Raw genomic sequence first — 20,653 nt, forward strand, 5'->3', positions numbered from 1 at the left:
TACTTGCATCAAATGTGATTTGACTACACTTACACATAACGGGCCTCATTCGCAAACCATGGCCACACACAACCATGTATTCACACAAATGTAATATTAATTTAATATATTTGGATATTAATGCAGTATATGCTATTCTCCAAATGAATCTCCAGGCATAAACACCAATTATAATTGATTGGCTTATAAACAAACAAAAGCTTCCCAATTTGCTGAGTGCACTTGTGTCACCTTATAGGTGCACATGGTGACGGTGGCATGCGCACCTCACACAATCCTACAATTCTGCACTCATTGCTTCATTGTCTTCTCTATTCATTTAACAAACAGGACTACACACCATTTCCACTTGCCTGACAGTTATAGTATCACGACCGAGGCTGGATGCTCAGTTGTTCAACCATACACTCACGGTCACCAGTGACGTGACACTGCAGGTGTCATGCCGACTGCTCAATTCAGGAATTCCAACTATGGGCGTAGTTTACAAGTCCCTTCAAGGGGGCTCGTTTGACCGTTTTACAGGTCAGGTTGCTAGAAATGCTGGTGTTTCATTAAAATACATTTTTCATTATTCATGAGTGGACAACGAGGGACTCTGGTGATTAAATTGAGACTTAATTATCTGTCCTTATAATGACCGGTGTGAGTCACTGATGGTGTGGTGGTACAGTTTCGTGACTGTGTAGGCACGGTAGAATTGCTTCTCACATAGTGAGGGTGTGGATGTAGGTATGAATGCTTGTTTGTCTCAACATGTGCCCTGTAATTGACTAGCGACGAGGTCAAGATGTAGTTCGCCTTCTGACAAAGGCCATCTGTGATAGGCTATCATCCCCCAGTTCAGGATAAGCAATATTGAATATGGATGGATGGATGGATGGATGGATGGATGGATGGATGGATGGATGGATGGATGGATGGATGGATGGATGGATGGATGACGAGTGCTACATAATGTATGTCCAGAGGAAAAAAAATCCAAAAAAAATGTCAAAAAAAAAATGTGAACCGATCTTACAAAGACGGCGGCCCGGTAGTCAAGCGGTTAGCACACCGGCTTCATAGTGCAGACGTCGCCGGTTCGTGTCCCGGTCCGGCCTCCCTGTGTGGAGTTTGCATGTTCTCCCCGGCCTGCGTGGGTTATCTCCGGGTCCTCCGGTTTCCTCCCACACTCCAAAAACATGCATGGCAGGCAGATTGACCACTCCAACTTGTCCCTAGGTGTGAGTGTGAGAGTGACTGTTGTGCGTCTTTGTGTGCACTGTGATTGGCTGGCAACCAATTCAGAGTGTCCCCCGCCTCGTGCCGGAAGACAGCAGAGATAGGTTCCAGCACCCCCCGCGACCCTAATGTGGTATAAGCGGTACGGAAAATGGATGGATGGATAGATGGATGGATGGATCTTACAAAGACCATTTTGCTATAAATCCAGCTCGTCTCAACTGCTGGTAGCCAACGACAATGCTGCCTCCTATCGTAACTATTGACACGCCCAACCATCAAAAGTAATCCTCAATTGTATATTTTTTTTTCCCTGTGTACGGTCAGATTGATAAAAGCATAATGTGCGCATGCATGTAGCCGTACTGCAACTTTTATATGGGAATTGTAATCATTTATAAGAGCAACTATTCACCAGGTTTGACAGGTATGCCGATTTAAGATGCGAGTTTGGTGTGTCAGTGTCAGCCGTCAGCTTATTGTCGCTTTGTGAACCATCTCATTTCAAATGACCAGTGAAGCTTTGAGCGTGGCCACAAGCGAACGCGACCCACGCCTCGAATCGCACAACACAAATTGTTTCACTTGTTTACTCGACACACGCCTTGATGCTTCAGCACAGTCGGCCACATCACTAGCATTCCTCTTTCATGGTTTTTCTTGACCAGTGCTCTCAAAGTTTTTTTTTGTCGGTGCGTTGTTACGTAGTCAAACAAACCCCTTTTTGTAATGTATCTTGTCTCTTACTACCCTCTAATCAAAGCGAGAACCATCTTTGCTTCGTTTGGGATGTGACAAAAGTATTTCATACAAGAAAAGGACAGTCCAGGTAAATGTAACATGTAAATTGTCAGTATGAAATGACACAATGATCACCACCAGAGACGGACAAACTACAACTGCGCTGACCACAAACAATGTACATTATGTTCCTGCCCTGATGTCTTCAAATGGATCCTGTTCTCAAAGCCTGTGGAGTATGGAGCCTAATTAGCATTTGCCAGAAAACACTAGAAATTATATTCTCCGTTGTAACCTTGTTCTTTTCCCTGATAATATCAGGTTAACGCTGAGCATATGCCAGACACAAGAAGGAAATGAGGCGCCCGTTGAATTTTCTGTGACTGCAACATCCTCATGCATAAATATGGTTTACGGTATATCTTTTTTTAAATTATTAAATTACATTTTAAAATGCTATACACGAGGCGGCATGCTGTCCGACATGTTAGCACATTGGCTTCATAGTCACGTTACCGTACTGGCTTTTCTGTTTGGAGTTTGCATGTTCTCCTTGTGCCTGTGTGGATTGTTTTTCTAAGTCTTCAGATTTACCTCTCCATTCTAAAAGCATGCATGGTAGGTTATTCGAACATTAAATTGTTTGTTGCTGTATATCTATACATCGATTTATCGGGAATATTATATTTATCTATTTTTATTAGTCATCATCAAATGGTGTTTGCAGAAAAAGACAGTCATGTAGCCCCCTGACAATTGATTATAATATTTGATTGGCCATTAAACCCTTCGGGCCCCTGGCACTTGGCAAATAATGTGCTGGCAGTGCGGCAGATTTGGAGAGTTTTGCTGTACTGTAATGCTATTTCGATAAATGCTTTAGCAATGGTATTTATCCATCCATCCATTTCAGACCCCTTTATCCTCATTAGGGTTACGGGGGGTGCTGGAGCCTTAACTAGCTGTCTTCGGGCACTAGGCGGGGGACACCCTGAATTGGTTGTCTGTCTATCGCAGAGCATACAGGGACAAACAACCATCTGGTCTATCACTCACACCGAGGGACAAGTTAGTGTTCAATCAGCCTGCCACGCATGTTTTTGTAATGTGGGACGAAACCGGAGGACCCAGAGAAAACCCATGCGGGATAACATGCAAACTCCACACATGGAGGCTGGACTGGGTCTTGAGGTTGAGTGTGACGATGTTCTAAGTAGCTTGTGGCTAGCTCCGTGACACGTGGTTGAGTGCAATGTCACGCGATGTAGCTTGTACCTTGCTATGCGCGTGCGCCGAAGCCGATACCTTGCTGTTGGGGTGGGAAGCACCTGCGCGCCGGCGGCTCCAAGATGCATGAGGACGTCTTCACTTGTGTGAGCATGTTTTCACTGATGTGAGCACGTTTTCACTGATGTGAGCACGTTTCCACTGTATTTACCCCAGTCAAGGATGATGCTTTGGACTGATGTCACAGCGTTTATTGTAAAACACTTGGAACACCGTGAAAACTATAAAGGACATTGAAACGACAACATTACAATAAGTTTGACAAAACATTCAGTAAATAAGCAAATTAATGACGTACTGTGCGCACCTTATTAACCGAAAGTAGATAAACGCTGATGTAGACTTTAGACTGTCGTTCTCTGTCGAGCAGTTACTCTGTTTCTGTCTCTCTCTAAGCATTAGTCTTGTTCTGTCTGTCTCGCCTTACTCTCGTTTATCGAAACACATGACACGGAAGTGGAAGTGATAATGACAAAACATTCAAAGTATGGAAGACGATTTTACGAAAAACACATATAAATGTTCACATAGAAACATTAAACACTTTTACAGAACAAGTCCAAATAAATTATATTTTTGTTGTCATGGCAACCAATGACAAGATACCTGCCAGTTACATTTGATGACGATGCCGGAGTGACGTCATATTGTGAACTCCCCTGACTGAGAAAGTGATCACCCCGAATTGGTTGCCAGCCAATCGCAGGGCACACAGAGACAAACAACCATTCACTCACACACTCACACCAAGGGACAAATCGGAGTGTTCAATCAGCCTGCCATGCATGTTTTTTTTGGAATGGGGGAGGAAACCGGAGGACCCGGAGAAAACCTACATGGACCCAGGGAGACCATGCAAACTCCACACAGGGAGGCCGGACCGGCTCTTGAACTCCAACCTCTGCACTGTAAAGCCGGCGTGCTAACCACTCAACTACAGGGCCACCCGGAAAGGAATTTCTTGTTTTTTATTTTTTATTTTAATATGGTTTCTGTAGGTGAACAAACATGACACAAACATTATTAACGTTTTCTAATGCAGTTAAACTGTGGAGTTTTATGAGTTTCAATGTTTGCAAGCGTTGCCTCCAAGATGGCGCGCGCATTCTAATGATGTCTCTGCTTTTTGCCGAGCATTTATTCCTAAATCCAACTCTCACTTCAAATGCTTGTAACAATAACTTTAACTGGTTTTTTTCTTTTGAAGGTATGTCGATGAGCAGGAATTCTATAAAAGACGAGATCTCTGTGTGTGCTCTTCCAATTCTGACAACCAAGGGCACAACACTATTATGACTCAAAAGCATGTTTTCTGACTGCAAGATGCGCGCGCACCAATTGCACCTTCAATGTTGTTTTTTCCAATTCTCAAAATAAAAAATACATGAAAATGTCTTCATTGCATGTCTTTAATTCAATCAAAGCAGTGAAACATACTGTAATTAATTTATATTGTACTGAAGTTAAACTTGAGGCATAATCCTACAACAGAGTCACGTGGTGTGTCATCCTCCACTTTTAATTATTATTTAATCACGAAAGTTCATTTTGTATTTGTCATTTTACTGACTTTTACTTAGTTATTTTGATAGTAAGCTATATCCTGCATGTGTTGCCTTTATTATGAGTCTTATATAAAGCTTTTAATTTTTTTGCGGCTCCAGACAAGTTTGCTTTTTTTTTCATTCCAATAAGGCTGGTTCAATAGTTTGGGTTGCCGACCCTGCGTTACCTCATTAAAACCCACATTTTAGAAAGAAGAAAGAATCGAGACCACATTTACTCAGAGGTCGGTAAAACAATTTGTCCCGAATTTAAGATTGGTGAGTGATACATTGACAAAACATAATTGGACTTTAAATGTTGATCTGGATTATTGTTCATTCATCTCTCTCCAAATATGGAATAAGGAAAAATGTAATCTTCAAAGAGTTTTCTGTAGATTTTGTCAACTCCTAAAAGACAAATGTTATTCTAAACTAAAGATGAATTCTATGTGACTGAATTGTTTTTTCTGAGCAGTAGTTGCAAATGAAGAAGACCTTAATATGATCCAAAGTGGCAATGTGTCAACAGCTCAGTTTTACTTCCTGATAGACTCGGATAACTTCCAGGCTGTGAGATGTGGGGATCAGACGATCAAAGCTTCACCCGAGGGATATATGGTAATTTTCACTCGGTAATGACAAAGTTGAAGTAAATGTGTTGTGATATTAGCACACGTGGCAAATTCTGACTCCCCAGATGCCTTCACCTGACCGATTTCAAGAAGCACTGAAATAACAGATGGGGCCTACTCAAAAAGCAGAAAGTATTTTCAGTATATGGACAAATCACGACACATACACAGATATTTTCAAAACGCCTTGTTTTGTTTTTCTGTTTACAATAATCCCCAACAACCACCACTATAGAACACAAAGCCCTCCTACAAGGAATGAACTCCTCCTGAAATGTTGGGAATTGTTTCTTGAGGTATTTTTGACTTCACCAGAGTTTTTTTGGCAACAAGATAGTTGTTTCAAGCACTATTTCATAGCATATTAGGGCATTTATCTATCCATTCATCCATTTTCTGAAACACTTTATCCTCAACTATGTGTGTTTTTGGAATGTGTGAAGAAGCCAGAGTACATGTAGGAAACTCATGCAGGTACAGGAAGAACATGCAAACTCCCAATAGGATGCCCAAGGCTTTAATCAAACCTGCATCTCTGGGCTGTGAGGCCGATGCGCCAACCAGTCAACCACAGGCCGCCTCAGGGCATTTAAGAGAGCAAAACAAAAAAAAACAAAAAAACAGTGAATGGGCACGTTTTTCAGCAAATCACGAACTGAGGAAAAGTTCCACAAATAGCCTGTGGGTCAGTGAATTTTAGTGTCGCCACAGGCACTGCACAGTCCAGTATATCGATTCAGTTACCTCCCAGGGTCAGTATGAAGCATGTCAAAATGGAGGCATAAAATTAAGTGATTTGTGATTGCGCTGCTTTTTTAACAGTCTGATTGGGGGAAATGTGCTCAAAAACAAAGACACATTCATGAGGACAACATCTGCACAGATGTGTATCTGTTTAAACTTGGCGCAGGAAAAATATCTGTTTACATGATCATCAGTTGCCCAGTGTTATATTGTTTCCCATGTCATCTTTTCTTCTTCTTTTCCTTAAACATTAAAATATTGTAAATTACCCTCTGTTTTTTGTTTGGACCTCAGACCTCAGCCTGATCCAGGTGCTCTCTTCTTCCAACATACAATCTATAGACGCAGCGGATGAAGAAGCTTGTAGAGAAAGAATGACAGTGGCATGAAATGGATGTTGTCACCATTTGAGTCATTCCATGTCAGCCGTTTGTATTGATCACTACACTGGAATTCCTGCAATTTTCGGATATTTTGACAGATTTTCCAAGACCCACAGAATATTGCGTTCAATATCAAGGTATAAAATTAACCAACAGCTAACCCATCATCAAATATCAAATCCATCAACAAATATTTTTAATCAAATGATTCTGGTATTTTGAGCCACTATTTAACTACATAATCTATATCCTCTCATGTCAGACTTCTAACAGCAATTATCCTCAGATATTTTTAGATTCTGATCGAATCTTGTTATGTTTCAGGATGGATTCAAAAAATGTAAGCTCAAACAAAGTGCAATTCCAAAAAAAATATTCAGTAAAGAAAATTGCACCGGCAAAGTAAAAACCGAAATCACTGGTGACAAGGTGCCAGGAAAAACAATGCTTGAAACCAAAAGCCCACCAAAATACAACTTCAATAGAACATCAAAAATACACAAGCAAAATACTACAGCCTCATGACAGATGGGACAGGCTCTGGCACCGCCCGCGGCGCTTGTAACGGTTAAATGGATGGATGGATGGATGGATGGATGGATGGATGGATGGATGGATGGATGGATGGATGGATGGATGGATAGATGGATGGATGGATGGATGGATGGACAAAGGGAGGGAGGGAGGGAAGAAGGGAGGGAGCGATGGGAGAGATGGATGAATTCTTCTTTGTAAAAACACTGATCATGTACATGATTTCTCAAAGTAATTTGTAAACAGATGAATATCAATGAGAAAGACTATTTCTATAAATCACTGCCGATGTTCCTGATCAAATCTTAGGACATTCCAAAGAAATCACAATACCACATCACTGGCTAGCTATTTTTAGGAAAGGCCCACAGACAATTCATGTGGTATTGGGGCCTAATTTGTGCCCGTGGGTACCAAGTTGGTCACACCTGCACTACAGTGTCTTCAACCAACTGTCCCAATTTTTTTACGTATTCATCTAGTTAGTATGATTTTTATTCTGAGCCCCTTGGGCTTGGTGTAAAAGTCTGTACAAATAACAACCCGTACCTTAGGTGTTTGACTTCGTCCTATTAATGGAGTCAGTTCAGCAATATAATTTGTCAAAGAGCTCTCACATCTGATGTCGTCATTGAAGTCTCAACCACTTCACAGGGTGACGGAATATCTACTGTAATTAGGTCATTCACGATTATTAACTAATCATTCGCTGAACACAAAAGTGTTTTCGGACTCGATGAATTTCATGTACATATATGTTCGTTTATACTTTTGCATGCTTTTCTCACTCTCCTGTCAGTCAGCTTGCTGTTACTATGGGAGATAGGACGCCCACAAACATGACACACACACCCCCACACACACACACACACAAACACACACGCACACACAAACACACACACACACACACACACACACACACACACACACACACACACACACACACACACACACAACCAGGTAGCATGAACTTCACATTTTAGTTGAGGATGACAAGATGAAGCTTTCAAAAATAATGGAAATGTTTGAAGCTTACTGCATTCCGAATGTGACTTTGGTGGATTAACAGAATCACTCATCAAAGACAGAATGGTGTGTGGCATTACAGACAATAAACTGAGAGAAAGGCTACTCAGAGAATCAGATCTGGACCTGGAAAAAGCCTTAGCACTGTGTAGAGCCGCTGAGGCTGTTAAATCACAGGCTAAAGAGCTGCTACATGATTCTAGCTGCAATGTGGATGCAGTAGAAAGAAATGCACACAGAGTCAACAAAAACAAGACTGCTGATATGAAAGCAAAAGTGAGACAACCCACCAACAATCAGATATTCTAACAAAAATGTTGTACTCCTTATGGTACGCAACATCCCCCAAAGCAATGTCCAGCATATGGGAAAATATGTAAAAACTGCGACAAAGCAAATCACCATGCTCGTTGCTGCAGGAACCAAGAAATGAAAGGCAATGTAGATGCAGTAAATGATCATTATGAAGTGGAGGAACTTTATGTGAATGCTGTTAAAGATGAAAGAGAAGAAAAAGATTGGATCACTACACTGAAAGTGAACAACATTAATCTAAAATTCAAATTGGATACTGGAGCCAATGTGAATGTCATTTCAGAGACTGATTTCATGAAGATCAGGCCGAGACCAAAAATACATAGAGCAAACATGAAAGTAACAGCTTATGCGGGTGCAGTCATACCAATGAAAGCAAAATGCATTGTGAATGTGACACATAAAGGCCAATTACATAAGCTATCTTTCATCATAGTTCCAAGGGATATGTGCAGGGTCTACTAGGATTGTCGGCATGTGAGAGACTACACCGAGTGAAGAGAGTTTTTGTCGTGGACAGACAAAAAGAGACAGTATATGATCAAATGATGGAGAAGTACAAAGACTTGTTTCAAGGGTTAGGCTGCCTACCAGGAGAACACACAATCAGAGTGGACAAAAGTGTGCCACCACTCATACATCCATGCAGGAAAGTCTCATTTGCTCTACAAAAACAGCTACAATCAGAATTGGACAACATGGAAAACAGGCATGTGATAAGGAAAATTGATGAGCCGACTGACTGGGTGAGTTCCCTTGTTGTCGTAGAGAAAAAGAATGGAAAACTCAGAATATGCCTGGATCCAAGAGATCTAAACAGAGCCATCAAGAGAGAACACTTCAAGATACCTACTCGTGAAGAGATTATGGCACAGTTTTCAAAGACAAAGTATTTCAGCAAGCAAGATGCTTCTTCAGGATTTTGGCAGATGAAGCTGGATGAGCCAAATTCCAAACTATGTACTTTAAACACTCCGTTTTGAAGATACAGATTCCTAAGACTACCTTTTGACCAGTGGCAGTCCGTGCATTTCACACCTAGGCCTTCAGTGAAGTCCTGCTTAGTCCGACTTGAACAAATATCCCTCGTAATACACAACGGCTGGAGATATCATTTACAAAAGCACACGCACGCAGTACTGGACGCGGCATCATCTTAATCGTCTACAACACAGGCTATTTTCTGGAGCAATTACACATCAATAAATCTGCATCAGCAATTAGAACTTGTCACTATACTATACGTGATACTGCAAACACTTAAAAATAAAAGGAAATTTAAAATCATTTGTCCACAAAGTTTTATGAAGTCCACCAAGAATATGCAATCTTTAACAAGATTTTACGCTAAATTACAAAATGTCAGTTTAATATAAGAAAAACAACAAGACGTTCACAAAACGAACTATTTGTTGAAAATAAAAGTAAACAAATCTTTTTCATTTGTTCTTGAGAATAGGCCTACATGCGACAGCGACACAATCACACAAGTCTCTGAGTGCTTCCACTACAAGCACACAGCTGCGCCAATGCACATTATTTACACACTGCAAAGAGCAAGATTTTTTTTTTTTTTTTTTTTTGTAGATTTGTCGTTTCATTTATTTACCATTGATTTAATATGAATGAAATAACATTTCAAAAACAAGTGAAAAAATAAGTAAATAAAAATGTTTGCACTCACCAAAACGGTTGTCCTCCAAAACACTTTTTAAATACAAAATCCATTCTCCTTTCTTTCCTCAAGAAGACTTCAATGACTTCGTTGTGCAGTTTGTCTGTGCGTTTCAGTTCCAACAATAAATCCTTTTCTATCGACATGGAGGCCAGTGCTGAAAGCCGTGTCTGTCCAGCCGTGTTTCTGGCGTATGTTTTAATTCGCTTTAAGGCCGAGAATGACCGCTCAACAGAAGCAGTGGACACAGGGATTGTCACAGCCAAACAAGCCAGTGCGTAAAGTTGTGCCATACTCTCACTCAGTTTTTTATTCCGAAGAAAATCAAGGAGATCAGCTGGAATTTTCCCTTCAAAATCAGTCATGGCATACATTACAGTCAATTCTGTTTTTAGTCGGGGCTCATCGGAAGCCGTAAGCCAGGGATACCGCTCATAGTTGCTCGAATGGAAATGGCGGACAAACCCTTTCCCCGCCTGCGACAGGTTAGCTAGCTCGGGGGTCGGCCGGCCTCCTCTCACAAGGTCTAGCTTCTCCTGAAAGGTCGGTCTTGAGAATGGCCTTGCGAGTATATCTGCTACCAAATCTGAGTTGTCCTCTCCTTCAGCCATTGCGGGTTAAAAAAGCGAGTAGATATACTTGTTTTTTCTGCTAAAGTTTCCGGGTCTGATCTGTTGTCAGCTTGGTTGATTTGCATAGCACTGCCTCCGCTGAGGGCTGAGGTAAAGTGAGTATCCAATCACAGGACGCGTACGTCATGTTCAACGCGAGGCCCTCTAGCTGGCCTTACTGTGCCAACTCGTGATCTGATTGGCTATCGCAACTGTGTATCAACTACATGTGCCCGTTCATGTACAGCGCACAGACGCTCTCACTGTTGATTCTGAAGGCGTCGGTCAGATTTCATACAGCCTAGCGACACAAACTAGCTGAATTCTGATTGGATTAAAAACCCTGACCTAAAACTACAACACTGAAAGGAGCATAACCAAATGGATATAATATAACATCAAGAAAACAGTATGTAGAATAATTATACACATATTTAGAAAAAAATACTTTTTTAATGAAATTGACTTTTATTATAATTATGATAATGATGTCTGATTATGTTGGCCAGCAGAGAAGGCCTTGCTGGCCCTGACGGCCCACCACTACTTTTGACATTGCTTCAGCTCCTGAGTTTATCACAAAACATTCAACATGATATATGAGCACTTGGTAGGAGTTGATACCTCGATGGATGACATCATCATTTGGGGTGCCACCAGAGCTAAACATGACGAACGACTGAAAGCTGTGCTCGAAGCAACATGAAAAGAGACTGTTATAACCCCTCTAATTCCAGGACATGCTATCCGCAAATCCTCAAGGAAAGTGAAACTGAAACCATTATACATGTTTTTCTAAGTGATCATGTGGTGAAAAAAAATGATTGAATGTTTCATTTATTATTGCAAATTTTGGAAAGACTTTATTCAAGTTTAAATTTGCTAATTACTGACAATTAAATTCACTACATTTGTTAAAATTAAATAATTCAATTAAGAAAGGGAGATGTAATGATATGAGCAAATTGTATTTGCATGTTCTACTAGTGATGCCTGGCTATAGACCAAAGGAGCATGCGCGCTGCTGCAAGTCAGTCTGATGAGAGCCTATGAGAGCCACACATGTCAATTGCCTTCTCCCTCCAACCAACACAGCCATCCTAATAAAGAACCTCAACTCTATCCAGAAGTTGTATCATTTACCGAACCCGCTTACACAAAGCAAAACAAATCGCAGTTCGGGATTGGACTCTCAGATGGCCAACGCCCAAGACGCCGCCTGGCCGGAGAGCAAGCTAGTGATGTATGCCACTTAAGCCGCATCAGTGTTGTAAACGGATGGTTGCTGGTCAAAAACAATGGAGCACTGCATTAAAGACTGTGCGCAGCGTCCAGGCTCCCCTCCGTAACGCGACGGGTGCGGGAGATTGGGCTCCCGGCACGGAGCCAAAGAAGGCGGAACCGCCGGGGCGGAAGCGCTGCTGATTTCTATTGATAGAGTGCTTATGCACATTAGTAAACATATTACGTTATTTCATGCTTAGATTAGTAAACATATTATGTTATTTCATGTTTAGCTTAGTACATATTATGATTATTGCACGTTTAATTTACTTACATAGCATTATCAAGCTTATTAGTTCAATAGTCGTTGCAAAGAGGCAACAACTCCACAAACAGTCTAAGGCCCTCCCAACACTGAGTTGTTTGTAGCTGATTGGATGGAAGATGGACTTGTCCGCAACTGATTGGTCAACAGACTGTCGCGGTATTCTTTAAACTAAGCCTGAAGAGGCAGGCGGTGGTTCTTCTTTTGTCGAGCTCCAACTAGAGATGTTTCTCTCGATTGTTACTGAATAAAGTAGTTTTTGCTGTGTACCAACTATCGACTCAACTGGCATTTCATCAAGAAACTCGACGAAGTCCGAACCAGACGAAGATAAATGAATTTTGCCCAACATCTATCCTCTCCACCCGGTGAGCCAACCTGGAGACGTCGCCACGGACCTCCGCGACGGCCTGACCCAGTTGGCTCAGCCACTTTGCTTGATCTGCGAGGGCAGACAGGATCCAGTCTCTGTCGGCGGGATTCATGTTTGGCCGGCTGATTCTGTCACGTTCTGCATTCAACAGAAATATTTACAGCATCTCAAAGTTGGGAAAGGATCTTTATTTTTCAAGACAATCAAGAATAACTGCTCAGATTCACTAGTAGTGTTATGATCTGGTTGGCGACCAACGGGTGGCGCTGTCGGCCCCGCCTGCATCTGCACAGGTGCTGGTCGTCCCGATCAGTGGCGGACTGCCACGTTCGGATTGGCGACCAACGGCTGTAAGCCCTGCCTGCAGCCTCGCAAGTGCTGGTCGTTCTAATCAGTGGCAGTCAAAAGGACTCCCGGCACGACCATTCGGCGGCGGGTCATTGTATGTATTGTATGCATTGTATGCAATTGTATGCATTGTGTATGCATTGTCTGCTGTGCATGTTTGTTTAATCTTGGCAGACTTTTACTCTTGGTTTATCCTTTGATACTTTGTATTTTTCTGTTCAAATGATTTTAATGTCTTAGATTTTGTTCCTGTTGACTTTATTTTAATACAATTTCTCAAATACAACCTGCAGCTCCCTCCTGCCTGCTTATTGGGATCCACAACTGCCATCGCCACCTTGCAAACCGTGACAAGTAGCAACTACGTATTTCGTTTTATGTCATGGCCATGACAGCTCAAATGTCAAATGTTGGTTAAAAAAAAAGAAACAATACAGGGCGTTTACTAACTTAAGGGAACAATATTCAGTAGTTAGCAATAAACTAGGTGTCACCAGCATGGTTATGAGTATGTGTCCCAAGTTATAAATAAGACATTGACATTCAGTGCAACCTTGATGTCACCTTATTTGATCTACATGGGTGAATTTCACTCTGCACACAGCACAGGCTCATGACTCGTGTCCAATTAATTTTGGCCAGAATATATTCTGATGAAAGAAAAACTCAAATAGTCGTTGTCTCAAAAGCTGTGGCGTGAACATTGTTCAGACTGTCTCAGTATAAATCCATTTGAGAGATGGCCCAAATGACTGACATTCGGAATGGAAACTAATATAGTCCCAGTAAAGTGTTAAACCCGACCAGAAAAACATGCTACAACCCCCAAAGACAGTATCCTGTTTTCACATTGCCTTCTGATTAGAATCCACGGTAATTTTAGCCCGACTGTACTATTTGTGTTGATACACCAGACACCTGTCTGCTTAGGCATTTGCTTGAAGGTAAGTCGAAGTAGCACGAAAGTATGAATGAGGTCGTGACCAGATCAATAGGTGTGCTTCTGTATTCCATTTGACTCATGTGAAAGCGGCTGGTCGACTTGAATCACTCTCATTAATGTCTCACTTTCATCTGGAATATATACATCATCAAATATCACGAGACAACCGAAATGCCTGTAAGGTTCATTTTAACTGCAAAAAAACTTTATTCTTCACACAGTCCTTGGCAATATGTTGACTCATCTTTTATTCATACATATATATTTGTGAGGATCGGGGACAATTTAGCTTGCAAAATAAATAAATAAATAAATAAATAAATAAATAAACTTTCCAAATTTAGTGCCATGTCAGCTTTGCATTACTCTATTAAATTGTTTTCATCCACCAAAAGAAACAGGAAGGATCTTTTCATGAGTAGCATTATCTTTTGGATGGATGCATGGCTTGAGGAGCCCACGATAAGAACAAAGGAGCGTCAGCGCAGAGCGCCGATGCGTATGTGAAAGTGCCGCGGCTTGGAATTGAAGCAGATTTATGTGGGACAGGAGATGTGAGACAATCTTTTTTGTCAATGGATGCTACAGCTTCGTGAAAGCAAACATGTGTTTGCTTTCAATATTTAGCTTGTAGTAGACGTGCGCACTCCACCATGACATCCCTGATCCACTGCTGAAAAGGATGCTTTGATCCTCTCCTCTTTCATCTGGAACTGCTTCATGTAATCACAAAGAGGGTACAGCAAGTCCGGAAGAAATGAATGACTGTGTCTGTGTCTTTGTGTTGTCATATTATTTGTTATTTTTGTTTTTTTTTTCCCAGGATAGCGGCATGTGAACACGCAGCAGCTCTTCTCTCTCCCGGAAATTTGTTATCTTCGTGTTTATTATGTTTGTTAAAGTCATTGTAAGTGCCTCGCACGCTGGGTCCAAGAGGACAGTAATTTCATCTGTGCTGTATGTCATGCATATTCGCATATATGACAAAAAAGCTGACTTTGACTTTTGACATTGCAAAATACGATATTTTTTACCACATTGGAGGGTCTGCTTTATTCAAAGTGGAAATGAGTTGTTAAATCCAAGGAAAAACCAATGGTGCAACGATGGATTTTGAGTCCAGGGAAAATTGGTGCATGATGTAAATTCTGTCCCTATTAGTGATTTTTGGTGGAACACACAAAAAATAAAATTATTCTATTGTGGAAGCCAAGTTACAGGACAGACATGCAAACATTTACGGGAAAGCAAATAACAAAGTGATTCATTTTATATTTCTTGTTACCTTCAACACTGAGCTGTTTCTAATTGTGTTTTGATTGTGAAAAAACAGCCATTGGCCCTGCAGCAAAGGAATACGTATATTTTCACCATGATCTGTCATGTTCTTTGCTTAACAACCCCAAAGACATTTTTCCCCAGTTAATAAAAGTTTAAAGCAATAATACATTGCAGTGAGCTGTGTAACTATAGCAACAAAAAAAAAAGTATCTTAGAAATACTGGTGTTCCTATTCGGCTTTGCTGAACCTTTCTTTTTTCTTGTATTCATTTTGTAATTAATTTAATGTCCATACAGACAAATACTGTGCCATGTTAAAGTCTCCCAGCTGTTTTCAAACTATTTTGTCATGTGGTGTTTTTTGGTAAATTATATCTGTCTATCTTTATTACAGTAAAGTCTCGTTATATCGATATTCAAGGGAGTCCGAAAAATATCGATATAACCGGGACTATCGATATATCCGACCCTGTTTGCATGTAATTTTCTCCGTGCGTGCATAGAAATAGTATCGATATAACCGGGACTATCGATATATCTGATATCGATATAACGAGACTTTACTGTATATCTGTCTATCTATCATTGGTAGGCATCCTACCAATGTGTCTATTTCTTGGTTACCTTACACTCACATTCATGAATTTCTCCACTGTGAGACTAATAAAGGCATATCCAATCCAATCCAATCCAATGAATCCAACATTCATCACAATCGTCAGAAGAGTTCAACACTCATGATGTTTGCTAACCGATTAGGCTTACTACACATTGGTAAATCATATTTCTGATTTAAAAGTGTGTCAACCAGTGTTTAGCTCTGATGGCACCACTCCTCTTTTGAACGTGATGTGAACAAGTGAGTCACTGAATAACCTCCAATTTAAAAAGCATTACGACTATGCATTATATATATACAGTATTGTGTTAATGTCCTGACAGAAGTGTTCATGTTATTTAAAAATGTCAACAGATATTTGTAGTATAGTGCGGTGAGGGGGGCGTTTGGCTGACAATATTTAGAAAAATCCACTTATCATTTATTTTAAATATGCTCATTGTGTGTTTGTAATTGACACACATCCACTCAGAGGAACTGCAGTATAACCCTTTAAAACTCATTTGTAATAATGTATAGACGTTTGGTCAATTAGGCATAAGCAGTAGTTCTGCTCAGTGTTGTGAATCAAACTCAAGTCACAGGGCATACCATTCCCCAAATTAATCAAAGGTACACAACCGATTGCCTTATGACTCCCGTCTTTAACAGCTGTAAATCATGGACTCTGGTGTTTTGTTATTTTTATTTTATTATGATATATATATATATATATATATATATATATATATATATATATATATATATATATATATATATATATATATATATATATATATATATATATATATATATATATGTGTGTGTGTGTGTGTGTGTGTGTGTGTGTGTGTGTGTGTGTGTGTGTGTGTGTGTGTGTGTGTGTGTGTGTGTGTGTGTGTGTGTGTGTGTCCCACCTGAGGACGACGACAAGTGCTTTTCGGGCACAAAATAAATCACTTACGCTGCTGTTCTGGCCAGACCAGTGTACCATAGCTTGATTGTGAGATGAATCCCCAGTCAAAGTGAAGGTGGAACTGTTAAGTTTGAGCTCGTCCTGCCTGGAGCCGCCCGCTCTCCTCTGCTCGCCGCTCCAGGAAAGGTCAGAGCGCGTCACTCTGGTTCCCGAAGGCGGACTCGGGCCACCAACACTGCGGTCAACGCTGCTCCTTTTGCCGCGCGTTCCGCGCGCACCGCCACGTCCGCGGTACTGTGAAATGTTGCCCATGGAAAAGAGGTTCTCGCCGACTTCATCGTTTGAGCGTCGCGTTGTTGTATTCCGTGTCAGATTTGATGCGTCTGCTCGGTGTGGAGCGCGTTTACGGGTGAAAGACGTGCGCCGGAGATTCGTAGTTCCGACACTTGCAGCCCGGGATCTCTCCATTTCATCGCTGTCTCCGTCAACTTCTTGAAATGGTGCCACAATGTCACTTGTCACAAATTTTACCAATACCTCCCGGGCAAAAACCACATTTCCAACCTGACATGACCTGCTCGTTATCTCGGGGTTGGCGCCTTGCAATAGCGAGATAATCATCAACATTTCAAACCAAAGCGCACCGTGCCACTTTGAACAAAGAAGCATCTTGTTTTCCATTGTTGACGGCAGAAAAAAAAGCTGCTGCTATGAATCGCACCCGCACTCTCTTTTCTCTCTCCTTTCTGGAGTTGAATATGCAAAGCGCTGACCAAGTTGTCAGAGTGCAGCGTTCCAAAAAGTGCTACGCAGTCAAACTGATACTAGTTGAATTTGAAGCCACAGACGCAGGGGGAGGAGATGCAGATCCACCGAGGCAGGACCATGCCCCCCCGCACCCCCCTCCCCCTACACATACACACTCTCGCTCCGTGTGTCCACTCTGTATCCTCAACTCAAAGGGTAATAATAATAATAATAATAATAATAATAATAATAATAATAATAATAATAATAATAATAATAATAATAATAATCCATCGATGAAAAGTTTTCTTCAGCCGTCATCTGTACTTCTTTGAAGGTGTCAGACGTTTCGCTTCTTATCCAAGATGCTTTTTCAGCGAACTAAAGTCTTACTGGTAGTTTCGGCCCTATGTATTTAGGGCCGAAACTACCAGTAATACTTTTTTGAAAAAAAATCCAAAAATGGTGAAGTTAAATGGAAATGAACTTTGAAGTACAAATCACTAAATAAATATAAGTGTTTAATGTATTTTTTCATTTGATATTTCGGTGATGACAGGTGAGGCAGGCCCTTACCTGCCTCCCCTGACTGCACCTCACTGATGTCTACCTTCCTCCTTTGCATTATGTCAACCGACTGTCATTTACAGTCGTATTTAGTAGTACATTTTTACTATAAGTGCAAAAGTGGGGATAAAAAGGACATCCCCATTTCCCTAGTCTGCCCACCATTACCAGAAACTACCGTATCTCCGCCTTCTGCCCTACAGATCCACGAACTAGACGTTAGACAGCTCTTCAAGCAGCAGAAGATGAAGAAAGCTGCGGGACCTGACAGTGTCCCCCTCCTGCCTGAAAGTCTGCGCTGACCAGCTGGCTCCGGTCTTCACACAAATCTTCAACAGATCCCTGGAGCAGTGTGAAGTCCCATCCTGCTTCAAACAGTCTACTATTGTCCCAGTTCCAAAGAAACCAGCACCCTTGGGATTGAACGACTATAGACCTGTTGCTCTGACGTCTGTGGTCATGAAGTCCTTTGAACGCCTCGTGCTGAACCCCCTAAAGAACATCACCGGACCTCTGCTAGATCCTCTTCAGTTTGCCTACCGGGCAAACAGGTCTGTGGAGGATGCAGTCAACATCGGATTGCACCACATCCTCGACCACCATGACAACACAGGAACCTACGCAAGGATCCTGTTTGTGGATTACAGCTCTGCATTCAATACCATCATCCCAGGACTCCTCATCCCCAAACTTCTCCAGCTTGGTGTGTCCCCTACGATCTGCCAGTGCACCGTCAGCTTCCTGACAGGACAGACACAACAGGTCAGACTGGCAAATATATCATCCTCTACACCGACCAAGAGCACTGGAGCCCCGCAAGGTTGCGTCCTCTCTCCATTGCTCTTCTCTCTCTACACAAACGACTGCACCTCATGCACCCAGCTGTCAAATTCATAAAGTTCGCAGACAACACCACGGTCATCGGTCTCATTAAAGACGGCGGCGAGTCTGCGTACCGACAACAAGTGGAGCACCTGGAGCTCTGGTGCAGCCGTTACAACCTGGAGCTGAACACGTTCAAGACAGTAGAGATGATCGTGAACTTCATGAAACATCCATCACCACAGCTACCCCTCACACTATCCAGCTGCCTCGTGTCAACCGTTGAGACCTTCAAGTTCCTGGGAATCACAGTCTCCCAGGACATGAAGTGGGAGGTTAACACCAACTCTGTCTTGAGAAAGGCCCAACAGAGAATGTACTTCCTGAGGCTGCTAAAGAAGCATGGCCTGCCACAGGAGGTGCTGCAACTTTTCTACACGGCTGTCATCGAATCCATCCTGTGTTCTTCCATCACCGTTTGGTTCGGGGCCGCCACAAAAATGGGCAAAATCCAACTTCAACGGACAGTTAGGACGGCGGAAAAAAATCATTGGCACCGCCCTACCCACTCTCGAGGACTTGCACACAACAAGAATCCAAACTAGGGCTCGGAAAATCCTACTGGACCTTCCGCACCCTGCCCACCACCTTTTCCAGCTACTCCCCTTAGGCAGGCGCTACCGATCCATGCGCACCAAATCCAGCAGACATTTAAACAGCTTCTTTCCCCAAGCCATTAACTCTTTGAACTCTTTGAACTCTTTCAACAGTAGCCCAAATGGAACTGTATAGTGCCACTTAGCAATTTTTTGATGATGATACTCGTGCAGCGTGTTCTACCGGAAAAAAAAATCCTTGTGTGTTCTACATACTTGGCAATAAAGATGATTCTGATTCTGATTCTGATTCTGATTTTGATTTTGATTTTGATTCTGATTCTGATTCTGATTCTAATAAACTTTCAAAAAGCTTACTCAGAGCAGATTGAAAACTTGAAATGCTCTTGTGTGTACTGGCGCTTAAATTGGATTGGATTAGCCTTTATTAGTCTCGAAGTGGAGAAATTTACATTTCACAGCAGCAAAGTGATTAAAGTAAAGCCTATGATGACTTGTATGCTCAGCTAGACAGCAAGGAAGGTGAGACTGATCTTTACAGGCTGGCGAGACAGAGAGACAAAGACGGTAAGGACCTGCAGCAGGTTTGGGTGATTAAGGATAGAGATGGCAGTGTATTAACAGGTGCCAGTAGTGTGATGGCAAGATGGAAAGAGTACTTTGAAGAATTGATGAATGAGGAAAATGAGAAGGAACAAAGAGTAGAAGACATGACCAAGACGTAGCAAGCATTAGCAAGGATGAAGTGAGGAGGGCGCTGAAGAGGATGAAGGGGGGAAAGGCACTTGGGCCTGATGATTTACCAATCGAGGTATGGAAGTGTCTTGTAGAGGTGGCGGTGGTGTTCCTGACTCGGTTATTCGACAAGATCTTAGATGGTGAACAGATGCCTGAAGAATGGAGACAAAGTGTACTCGTGCCCATTTTTAAGAACAAAGGAGATGTGCAGAGTTGTACTAACTACAGAGGAATAAAGTTGATGAGCCATTCAATGAAACTCAGGGAAAGAGTAGTTGAAGCAAGACTAAGAGCAGAAGTTAACATTTGTGAGCAGCAGTATGGCTTCATGCCAAAAAAGAGTACGACAGATGCAGTGTTTGCTTTAAGAATGCTGATGGAGAAGTACAGAGAAGGTCAGAAGGAATTGCATTGTGTCTTTGCAGATCTGGAGAA

The 20,653-nt window shown here is 41.8% G+C and overlaps 1 protein-coding gene across 10 annotated transcripts in view; it reads right to left on the reverse strand.

Moving 5' to 3' along the window:
- The window catches only part of LOC148892033 (VPS10 domain-containing receptor SorCS1-like), a 147,493-nt gene extending 129,771 nt beyond the window's left edge, over positions 1-17,722 (reverse strand). For all 10 annotated transcript variants that reach the window (XR_016116132.1, XR_016116131.1, XM_089005432.1 and 7 more), the window contains exon 1: positions 16,776-17,722. Coding sequence is in view for 8 of the 10 variants with exons in the window: in XM_089005432.1 (XP_088861558.1) it covers positions 16,776-17,408 (633 nt within the window). In the remaining 2 variants the exon portion in view is untranslated. The remainder of the gene's footprint in view (positions 1-16,775) is intronic.
- Positions 17,723-20,653: the final 2,931 nt, after the last annotated feature.

Source organism: Hippocampus bargibanti, linkage group LG10 (assembly GCF_051943395.1).
Source record: "Hippocampus bargibanti isolate YZ-2025 linkage group LG10, ASM5194339v1, whole genome shotgun sequence".
NCBI lineage: Eukaryota > Metazoa > Chordata > Actinopteri > Syngnathiformes > Syngnathidae > Hippocampus > Hippocampus bargibanti.